The 12,192-nt window shown below is 40.7% G+C and overlaps 1 protein-coding gene across 1 annotated transcript in view; it reads right to left on the reverse strand.

Moving 5' to 3' along the window:
* The window catches only part of tspan1 (tetraspanin 1), a 20,840-nt gene that overhangs the window by 4,845 nt on the left and 3,803 nt on the right, over positions 1 to 12,192 (reverse strand). The window contains exons 3-4 of the mRNA XM_023428828.2: positions 8,069 to 8,275; positions 5,105 to 5,179 (exon numbers count right to left, since the gene is read on the reverse strand). Coding sequence (XP_023284596.1) covers positions 5,105 to 5,179; positions 8,069 to 8,275 — 282 coding nt within the window. The remainder of the gene's footprint in view (positions 1 to 5,104; positions 5,180 to 8,068; positions 8,276 to 12,192) is intronic.

Raw genomic sequence — 12,192 nt, forward strand, 5'->3', positions numbered from 1 at the left:
GTGTGTGTGTGTGTGTGTGTGTGTGTGTGTGTGTGTGTGTGTGTGTGTGTGTTTGTGTTACTGTACGTGCATTTGGCCATGTGCAGCTTTATGTGTACGAAAGTGTGTGTTTTCTTCCTTCTGTGTGTACATTGAGGGGGGGGGGCAGGCGTACACGATGCCCAGGGGGATGCTGGGATACATGCCACAATTAAAAGTGCCCCCCAAGAAGCTGGGAGAGTGGCTGAGATCAGAGAGTTATTACCAGCGGGCTAATTCATCACTGTCACTCGGCCCCGCGCCTCGCCACATCCCGCTAAACACACACACACACTTACACACTGATATGGACCCACACACACACACACACACACACACACACACACACACAATGTGTGTAGAAGCACACAGCAGAGTGAGGCGATAAGACATCTATCAATACAGCGGAGTGAACACCTTCTACACACACGATAAAAATCTTCAGCTCCACGTTATTGATCTCTTGTTGCTTCCTTGTATATTCCTGTTTACTCAAATAATTATCGATGTCTCGTACTTCAGCGACTCGCCGGCTACTAATTGGTTATTGTTCCATCAGAGGGAAAACAATGAATAAAAACCTTTGCCATACAAAGGGGAGAATGCTTCATGGCGTGTTCATAGGCTCTTAAATACAGTTTGAAAAGACAAAAACTGAGTGGAAATATCAGAAATAAAAAAAAAAATGCAACAAGCGGTGATAAATACAAAATTTCAACTATCTGCTTCTGTGTCATTTACCATTAACAAAGTTCCAGTTTGTGCTCCGCTTTTTTTATTGTTGGGTTCAAGTTACAGAGCTCAGCATCAGTTCAAGAAAGAGCCTTTATGGTTTTGGCTTTGTGAACGCAATATCTGTGTTACTACACCTTGAGGGAATTTCTTCAAATTTGGTAAACTGATTAGATCATGGTTGCTAAAGGTCAAAGGTCAACGTCACGGTTAACTCACAAAACACTTATTATCCATTACTCAAGACTTCACACAGCCACTATGACAAACTTTCACACAAATGGTTCATATTTTATGACTCTGGAGAAACTGGGATGTAACCTGAAACTAGTCTGAGTGGCGGAGGGATACGACCACGAGTCATCTATTTTCAGATCAGCCACACTAGTGTTCGTTTGGTGCTTGTTTGTTTGTTTTTGTGTCAACCTGATGAGTTTAAGTCTATTATTCACACTTGTTACGGAACATCTGGCTCTTTAGCTGCTAAATGTTCCACCATGTTCACCAGCTAGTGACTAATCACATCTGCTCTGCTTCACAGCTGCTGTCTTAGTGCACAGAGGGTTTATGAGAGCTGCTGCTGGAAACACTGAGACCGAACCAGAACAATGAAGTAAAAAGAAAACAATGAGCTGATTGGTGATGCACAGATATTGATTAGTGGAGCCTTAAAGCTTTGAAGTAATTGTAGTTGATCATCTTACATGACTAACTGCAGCTAATCTTCCCTCTTCCTTCTACAGTAATCTGTATTGGATTACGTTTTAAGAACACATTCCTTCACTGCACCCGGACGTCAGGATGATTCATTAAACGCCACATCACATCTATTTCATTAATCCACCGTGAAGTCCATATCAGCCCCGGTAATAAATCTCCACCCTGGTCACTTCCGAATCACTTGGGGGGTGGGGGGGGAAGAACAACCATGACCACTGACGGCCTCTCATAATGCCTGCTGGAATTGCTTATTAAATCTCAGTTATTCCGACCACCTGAAGGTTATTGGCTCTTGGGTTAGATGAGCTGCGGGGGCCCGGCGGCCAAAAGGCAGATTTATGCCACAGATAAGTAGAGCAGAATAGATCAACACTTTATTTATTGTCTCCTTTCATTGTCTCCGCCTCTGTCTCTTACTTATTGACACGGGTGGCCATATATATGCATATTAGATGTATATTGCCCATATTCATTATTCTGATGCTATTGTGTTTACTGTGTCTTATCAAAAGCAGGAGATGGACAGCTGCTCTTGCGCGCTTATATCCTGACCATGTCCTTTGTGTTTGTAATGAACAGATGATGCTAAAGCTAGCAAACAGTGCGTTAAATTGGCTCTAAACCATATCTGTGATCTCCTTAAGGAAGACAAATCTATGAGTTATGTCTCGCATTTCATTGAGCTTTAGACAATAGCTCACACCTCCCTCTCCTCCTCCTCATACACCAGCGTGCTCTCCTGTTGTCGATTCGCCTCCCACCAGATGCCGTTTACATCGTCCGCCTTGGTTATCTTGGCTTTTGTAAATGACAAGTGAGAAATGGGGCAGATTTATTTCAACAAAACTGCCTGAGCAGCAGCAGCGAACACAGCTCTGCCTTCAAGGACACACTCACACACAAACACAGGACAACACACACACACACACACACACTCACACTCTCTCAGCTTCTTTGTGTGAGAGCAGGCACACTCCAGATTGGACATGACCAGAATTCACAGGAAAGTTGGAGCAAACCTGAACACTGCAAAAAAAAAAAATGATGTTGAGTTGTAAACAAAAAATCTCGGAATGCAGTAAAAATCTTTTAACCTCGAATCAATGGAATAAATCCATCACAAACCACATTCACTTCTTTGAACTTTGACCTTTATGAGTGAAGTCGACTCTGCTGCTTGTGCTGCAGTTATATTCAACTACAAAGTCAGTCTCAAAATGTTGTTTGACCTTTAGTAATCCAACGACTGTTTGCATAAGTTTTTCTCCTGTTGATCAGAACAGATCACGAGGTAATAAAACTTTCTATTAGCTTCAGACAAATGGAAACGATTTGCACGTAGCTCCCACAGACTCCAGCCAGGAATCTTGCTCTGAGCAGTTGAGGCAAGATGATATTCCTTGTGAAAAATGGCTGAAATATTGAAGGGCTCCTGATTAAGAAAATAAGATTTTAAAGACGTCTTTCAAATGAAATGACAAAATCTGTACCTTCCAAAATGACCCATATAAGTGTTTACTCATATAGTCCGCCAGTCCATGGGACACCGTTGCTCCAAAATGCATATAACCTTTACAAAATGATTCTTTAACGGCCACCGCTATGATTCAAATCTGGTTAAGCTCGGTCAGGTGTCCACGTAGACCTCCTCTCTTAAAGGAGGTTTGTGTCAGACTCATGATGGACAAACTAATGGAGCAGAACCAGACCTCTTTTCTTTTATCACTCCAACGATTCTTCTTCCACAACTCAACACCATCACCTTGGTTGAAGATCTGTGTTTGTTTTCCCAGCAGTGGCTAATGTAGCTTGACATCACTTGAGGGCATTTATCAGACTTCACACAGCTCCCTCTGGACACACAAAACACACACATACAGCACATATTCATTAGTACCCTATTGATATACTATACACATCTTTCTACTTGTGTACTGTATCTTTATATCTATTGGTACTTCTTGTTTTATGTTACCCACCTTGGGACTAAAGATGTAAATTAGCATTCATGCTACAACCCGGTACGTTTACATCTTTTATTTTATACTGATGTTCATTAATGTGCACTGTTCTTATGAAATAAACAAATAAAATAAGATACCTGCCAACATTTGTTGACGGCCTTTAACATCAGCAGACCTACCTTTGAAACGCAGCACACACACAGCCACATTACATCACAGGCATCGCACAGGCAGAAGAAGCAGTCAGGGGACAGGAAATTGTAAAATTGCATCAATTGGGATAAATGAAAATGGTTTTTCCTGATGAGCTGATGCACCTAAACGAGCTATTTGTAAGTTTTCTCTACAGCTGAACGTGGTTTCTTGAGCAGTAATGGTGATTATCGCTTGACAATAGCTTCAGCAATCATTGTGTTTACAAGACAAGAGGTTATCATACGTCCTCTGAGTGAGTCGCTGTCAGAAAGTGACGTGTCCGGGATAGCTGGTTAGCGTGCTAACTTCAGTAGAAGAAAAGATGTGATGGGTTTCCTCTGGAAACAGCTGTTGGTGAGTAAAGGAATGAAGTTTGATCCTGAACTAATAATGTTTCTTTTACATTGTTAAGAATGGTAAATGGTAAATGGACTAGCACTTATATAGCACTTTACAACACATTCACCCATTCACTCACACATTCATACATCACACTCCTACACTGATGGAACAGCACATCAGGGTCAATGTGAGGTTCAGTATCTTGCCCAAAGACACTTCGACATGCAGCCTGGAGGAGCTGCCCAGAAAATGGCTGGTAATGCTAATGCTAGTTATGTAACAATAGCAAAACTTACAAATAGCTCCTTTAAATCTGCAATGATGTGTATGTGAAGCTACAACAGCGCAGCAGCAGTCATTCCTCACACGGCCACAAGATGTCACCTGTCAGCGAAATGTAAACAAAGATCGTTTTAGGCGTTGGAGCGTTTGCACTTCTGTTGTTGCTTCAGCAACAACAGAAGTGCAAACTGAAAATGAAACTCAAACGAAATTCCCAAGCAGTGCATCAGCTCCTCCCTGTAGATAGACGTGTGTTAGATTACCTCTCTCAGATACATCGTCTGATTGGATAAAAAAACTCCACTTTCTATTTTCTTTATTAGGATCCCAGTCCTCACTAAACTCCTTTTACGCAGCTCATTTGAAATCCTTGTAATTATTATACGAGGGACTAAGTGGAAATGGAGCATCTGTGTGTGTGTATGTGTGTGTGTGTGTGTATGTGTGTGTGTGTGAGAGAGAGTGAGAGGGGGACATATATGTAAATAGGCTGTTTTGCATATAAAATGCTTTAGCTTCAATATTCCAGAGTAATAAATTGCTCAAAGTGAGAGACAGCGCACACAGCCCCGGGCTATCCCGCAGTCATTAAGTAGCCGAATGTAGTGAGGCGGACATAAAGCCAGTAATTCAATGATGGCCGCGGCTATGATGGAGAATTTACATGGAGATAAAATCCAGAGAGTGGGACGAGGAGGTGAGGGGGTGAGGGAGAACAACAGAGAGGGACGAGGAGAATTAAAGAGACAAAGGAAAAGGGAGTGAAGAGGAGGAGTGGAGGAAGAGGATGTCGTAAGGATGTGAATGGAAGTGGGGAAAAAAAGAGGAAGAGGTGAAGTGGGGGAACTTACAAATGAAGAGTAGGCCAGAGCCACGACTGCTGCTGCCACTTCAGCAATGAATATGATGAGGATGATGGAGAAGAACTGCATGGGGGGAAGAAGAGCAGACAGCAAACTCACAATTAAACAAATAAAAATCCATTTTGTTGCAGCTGGGGTTTTATTATCTTACCTTATCATATGCAATAACTTTAGTTCTGCAACTAACAGTCATTGTCATTAGTATGTAATCAATTATTCATTTTGCCTATAAAACGATGAAATGATGAAATATGCTCATCCCAGAGCCCAAGTCGACATCTTTAAATTCCTTATTGTCATTCCAACTTTCCAAAACCCAAAAAACACATTTAATACAAAGACATAAAACAAACAGAGCTGAAGCCAACCAATGTTTGGTATCGATAACTAAATTTGACACCCGCCCAATGTTTATTTTTTAGCAATGTTAACATGTTCCCAGATGATTATCTCTGATAGAAAAATATTAGCAGAAAACTGGAATTACATTCTACTATAAAATAACATTAACCATCACTTTTTCTTTCATGTTTGGCAATAAACATCACGTGATATAACTTTACAACTGAGTAAGAAAATCTTTTTAAAAAACTTGACTTTAGGTTTTAACGTTATCTGGTCAGAATTGTGTAAGGATGTGAAGTCATGACTTCAGTGTTTGCCCACAGCTTTTAAAGCTCCATATATTGTAAAGGTAGAGCCATGTGTTGTTTGTTATAAAGCAGGTCTAGTTTCTATATTAATACTTTGAAAGTATCAAAGCCTCAGTCCACAGAGAAATGCACACAGCCTGTATTCAGAAACTGAGACTTAAAACCAGCTGTCAGGACTTCTGTAACTTTGTGATGTCACAACAAAGCAGCCACCGCTCTCAGCATCCAACCTTGCAGGATTTGGTTTCTCTGAGTGTTTACCTGAAATCTGCTTTATTTTTATTGGATCACTCAGAAAACAGTCAACCAATCAGAAGAGAGGTTCAGAGCTTCCTCTCTTCTTGGGTTTTGGACTGGGATTTAAACTAAACCATCAATCCATTCATTGAAAGAAATCAGTAAAATAAGCAATAAGATAATAATAACGATAAAATAATTATTAATCAAACGCAAAATCTGAAAAAATAATTAGTTTCAGCCCTAGAATTGATTGAAAATAACAAAAATCTGTTAAAATAAAATAAGTGTTTGTATTTTCTGTGGTAAAGCACCATAAAATATTCTAATGTTTGTAATCATCAGCATGTCTGAATATCTGTGGCCCTTTACACAATTATTGTTTTATAAAGCTTGATTGATTACAGAGCCAGACAATAAGGAGAGACAGTGATCCATTCTATCAGCTCGTCCATTCTTTTCACTTAGTCCGTTCCAGCCGTCTCTCACGGTGAGGCTGATGTGCGCTGCATCCTGCTGCACCTTCATCATTCAGCTCAATGGGAGATGTGGATGTGATGGGGGCTCTGCAGGGGGAAATGTACTGCCTCTGCTCCTCATTAGACTCACTGCGGTGGACTAAGAGGTAGTTAGACCTGTCGTTAATGAGTATAATAATGTACACTTTGCCGTTCGAGGGAGGGTGGCGATACTGATGTGGATGAGGCAGGAGGGGCGGATGTGGATATTAGCTGGGATGTTGATGAGCAGGATGTAAATGCAAGGATGGGTGAGATGCTGAATGTGGAGCAGTTGGGTGTAAAAAGCACCTTATGAACCTATGAACAATAATTAATGGTGTTTTACATAATAATGTCAGTGGTTTGACTCAGTTTAAGGGCAATGAGACACAATAGACGATTAATGACTGAACCATCTCTCTACTGGCTGATTTTCCTCCTCTATAACCACCCAGCAGACACAGTGTAACATGGTCATGTCTGCTATTTGGCGCTGAGCAGGTAGTGTACACTGGGTTTGTGAGCACCTGTCCGAAGAAAACTGCTGCTGCTGATAGAAACACTGAGACTGAATCAGATGGTAAATGTGCCACAAAAACAAAACAGGAGCTAAAAGAGGCTCAAAAGCTTAGAAGAGCTGCAGACACACAGTCATTTGATTCATTGTTTAGAAAATATGGACCAGTAAAGCTCTGAAGTCCGTCTCAAGCTGATTTCAGTTCATTTGTTATTGTTTTCAACATGATGTTGCGTCTCTTGTTTTCACCAACAGCTAGCTGACATGCTATTTTTGCACTAAGTTTGTCTGTGTGACCGTTCAAATTGACAAATGTCAAAAAAAATGTGGACACTAGCAGCGTTTGCATTCACCTGCTTAATGTGCAGTTCGAAATTGCGAACTTAAAAACTGGGAAAATTCATACGCTTGCATGAGGTGGTTTTTCAGACTATTCGACAAAGTAATATTTTGCAATATGTAAACACTTTTTTCGCACCTCAGACTGCTGGTTGGATACCTGACTACTGACTGTAACGGGAACTGCAACTGAGGCGGTGCGGTTTTGAGGACTTTGGAAGGTGTGGACAGATAGCATCACAACCTTGTTGGTTTTGACATAACTTTGGAAAGTTTACGATCCTATCATCCTACATTTCTTTACATACAATGACCCATGTCAGATTTGACTCATAAAATGAGGCTTCACTCGGGGGCTTCTTGACTGATAATATAAATCTTCAACATTTTGGGAAAAGCCAACTCACGTTTCTTTGTATGAACAACCAATGAGATGAAAGCTGTCAGTGACATTACCTTAAAGCAATGGATGAAAATCTTACTCCTTCTGTTCCGGAGTTCCCAGAACTCTACAAAGCAGCTTTATCATACAACAGCTGCCAGAAAACTGGATACTAAAATATTAGTATCCAGGCAACGGCGCCAGGTTTAGAGAAAAGTGCTATCTTTCTACCTTGGGCACATTGGTGAAGCAAACCTACACTACGCCTTCAGCTTACGTCTCCACTTGTATGGAAATGAGATAGATTAGGTGTGATGCACCAACCGTGAGCAGCAGACACTTGCTCTCCTTGTGGGCCCCACAGCAGCCCAGGAGCCCCAGCAGCACCAATATGACCCCAATGGCGATGCAGAAAAAGCCCACGTTGACGAACTGCATACTTTGGCCAGCAAAAGGCCCCAGCAGCTTCAAGAAGGAGCTCCCGTCCACGCTCACCCAGATCCCCATGGCCAGCAGGGTCAGGCCCCCCAGCTGCAGGAGGAACCAGGAAAACAGGATCAGCATACAAATCATTGTTATTTCTGAAAGTGGAACACTGAGCCGTTAGCTTTCCTGAGGATGTAATCCACACTTAACAATGGCAAGTAAAATGTCAATCATTTGTGTGCCTGGCAGTCATTTGGTTGGGGTCAAGTCAACAGCTCTTGAGGGGGTAATAGGTTTTGGAAATGAGCAGGAGTCTTACATCACTAACGCTGTCTTACTATTACCTCTTAGTGACACCATGACACTTCAATGTCCTTCTCTCCATTCAGAGAGGAGGATTTCTTTTGTGAGATTCAGAGAGCTGCTGCCTCAGGCTTCCCATTATGTATCGGAGCAAAGCAACAACTTAGCCTCCTCTTACCTCTCTGAAAGAAACGACCCTTTTCCTTGACCACCTTTATCTCTTCACTCGTGTCACACAGGCATAATGGACAGAAATCCATTTAGTTATCATCTTGTGATGGTGGATAAAGTCAGCCTGGGAGTCTATCGACATATGTTAAGAGATTATAGCACAGATAGTGAAGAGGAGAGAAACCTACTGAACACCAAAGAAGAATTTTAGCTTTTTCAGCTCTGCAACTAGATTTGGCAAGTTTAAGATGGGAACTCGATGACAACAAGGACTGACCACCCCTCTGTACACTGACTGTTAGTCACATCCTGGTGAATCTTGAGATAACACAAATTCTTGAAACCAGTAAAGGGAATTTATGAAAAACAGTTTTTGGTTTTATGTTGGAATTTGTTGAAAATGCTAAATTTGGATGAAATGGTGGATAAAGATTAAAGAAAACCAGTGAATTCTGCAACGGAAGGACAGAGTGAAACTGAGACACTGCAGGATTTGATAATTGGGTGCAATACATCGACTCAAACAACAAGTTCTAAACACATTTTCTACAGCTTTTATACTCTGATTGGACTCATCAACAGCGGAACATAAAACCTATGAGGATGGATAGTGAACGTTACTTGTCGCCGATTATTTGAGGAAAAAAACGGCTCATCTAAGACTTTGTGAAAATATGTGATCGCCTGCTGACGATGCCATTTCCCCTTTTCTAATTAAGAGCACAAAGTGTCTGAGTGACACAAGTGAATTATTGTTCAGAAATTGGAGGAAAGTTTGTCTCAAAACTTTGTGTGTGTAAAATGCTAATCCACAAGTGTAGAATTGAGATCCAAGAATTGAAAATTGATTCACAAATGCCTGTGTAGAAGTTGTTAATGTTAGGAAGATAAGTACTTTGCATTTATTTTCAAATTGAATTAATGTATTCACAGATTTGTTTTTTTTTCTGTATTTGCAGATCTGTTTTATATTTCCAATATGTTTTTTATTTTCTTGTATTTGTGGAAGGTGTTTTATTTTTTAGATTACACATTTAACACAGGATCTGTTCACACAAATAATATTGAGACAAATATACCTCCATAAAGAACAGAACCCCCTATCTGTTTTGTCCATTGACATTTCCAATAAAGTTTTAAGACTACCATCCACAGCATTTAGAATAAAACTCCAATAATATTAAAACAAACTTTCTACAGGGAAGTAGAATCATGGAACTAAGCAAACTCCAGACAGACACCCATTATTAGAGAAAACCATCAGATTGCCCAACAGCAAGGCGTCAGGCGTCACTTTCCACCGTCGAACTGAACCTCTAATGACCAATGTGGCTGAAATTCAGCCGGTTTCTAAAATTATTCTGACCAATGACCAATTTCAAATGAATTTGTACAGTGTCTACCCAGTTCGAGACAAACTGACTGACATATTAACACCAACTGATCCAGACTAGACAGGACTTGGTCCAACTTGTTCTGGTCAGTCGTGACACCCAAATCATGACAAAACCAAGCCAATCATTCCTGTATTCCTGCTTTTAGTCTTATCCCAGGACACAAAAAGAAACAAGCTTTGTCAGCAGTTTTGGGCTCCTGACAGAAGGACACCGTTGTTGTTTATTAAATACAAACCTCACATTGTCCTGTAAATGTATCTGCATTCCTGTTATTGGATCTAATTGTCAGGTTTTGCTCTAAATTCATACATTACAGTCACTTCTACTTTGTAGTTTCTTCAAGCGGTGTTAATCTGCTGTCAGTGACCTTGGACTTCCTGGTGATGTTTCACATTAAAACAGCTCTCAGGAAAGGGAAGGATTTTTCAGGAAATGTTAAGCTCCTGTGATAGCAGCTTCACACTGGTTGAAAAGTAGAAAATAATGGAAATAATTAGAGCATGAGGACTGTAGGGAATAGAAAAGAGAACGGGCCCGTCCCACCCCAATGGAAATGGAATTGGTTCTCTTTGAAAGGCTTGTAATGAGAAAGACATCAGTTGAGTATAGAACCCCTCTTCATGGGTAATATTACCAACACTCCCAAAACTCGACTGTGGATCTGCACACACAGCATACATGGAGACACTTGTAGTTGGCAGTAATCCTGTATTTCACACTGGGTTTCACTGTTTTGTATCTAAACTAATTCATTGCAGTCATCTCTACTTTCAAGCAGCGTTTAACTGCTGTCAATGTCCCTGCACTTCCTGCTGATGTTTCGCATTAAAATACCTTCCAGCAAAGGAAAGGAGTTTGCCTTCTGAGCCACTCTTTTCACTTTTAATGTGAAATGTCTTTACAGGAACTGCTGAGCTACTCGATTATGGCAAAAATCATAATCACGATTATCTTGTTCAATATTGAAATCACGATTATTCAGCTTGATTTCTCATTGACTTTGGACAGAAAAACAATGACTTCAAAACAAAAAGCGCTGTGTCTATGTTGTTATTCCTGTTATACACAATATAAGTTAAGGATATCTGAGCATGATACATGAACTGTACATTTCTCCGTCTGTATATGACAGACGTTCAACGAGGTTGCTCGTGTTTCCTTGCATGAAAAAGCCTGAACCACACTTCAAAACGTTGAGTTGTCTCCGTTGTAACTAAGAGCAGGGTTTGTGATTGTGTGTGTGTGTGTGTGTGTGTGTGTGTGCGTGGTGCACAGTGCTCCAAGGTGTGTGAGAGTGCTGCACAGGGTCAGATAGAGATGCCAAAATGCATCATAGACGAATGTCTTCATCAGAAACGGAGTTGGTGAATGTGAAAGAGAACTTTTATGTTGCAACGACAAATACGAAATCTATTTTCCTTCAGTGCACAATAAAAGTTTTCTCTCGTTTTTATAATTAGAGGCCAAAATTGTAATTGAAAATAAAATTTGATTAATTGCACAGCCCTAGCTCCTATGACAGCAGCTTAACACTGATTGAAAAGACGACAAAGTTTAAGTTTGCCTTAACAGCAAACGGCATAAACAGCAACTTTGAAAAGGAGCAGATAATAACAACTTCAAATGTTGTCAGGAATGAGATATTAGGAATAATGTTAATAAAGAAGACAGAATATAAACATTTTAAAGGCCACGATTTGAGAATTTATCGTAGTTAAACTTGCTTCCTCTCATCTTTTATTGGTCTCTGTCCATGTCCAACACAAAGGTGAGCAGGCAGTCATTTCATTAGGAGACACTGAAGTGCATTCACTGAAATCTGGTGGTTTAAAACTGGTAAAACCTGCTCATAGCAAACAAATCACAGAACTGTGTCACATGTTTCACATTACAGACTGGAAATGACTTGATCCCACTGTCATGCTCTTTTCACTCTCTCTGCCTGCCTCTCCCTCCTCATGCCTCCACCTCTGACCTTCTCTTCCTCTTTTTTTCCACCCTTTTATCCTCCCCCCTCCCCTCTGTGTATTTCACCCCACAGTTCTCCTCTCACTGAATGATTTCTTCTTCTTTCCTCCTTCTCTGCAGAAAACCATGTTTGAAACCTGATATTGTCTGTCAGACTCCATCAGAGTCACTGCAGTTGCCCCC

Source organism: Seriola lalandi, unplaced genomic scaffold (genome assembly GCF_002814215.2).
Source record: "Seriola lalandi dorsalis isolate HSWRI2012SDOR001 ecotype SW California unplaced genomic scaffold, Sedor1 jcf7180002054885, whole genome shotgun sequence".
NCBI classification, from domain to species: Eukaryota; Metazoa; Chordata; class Actinopteri; order Carangiformes; family Carangidae; genus Seriola; species Seriola lalandi.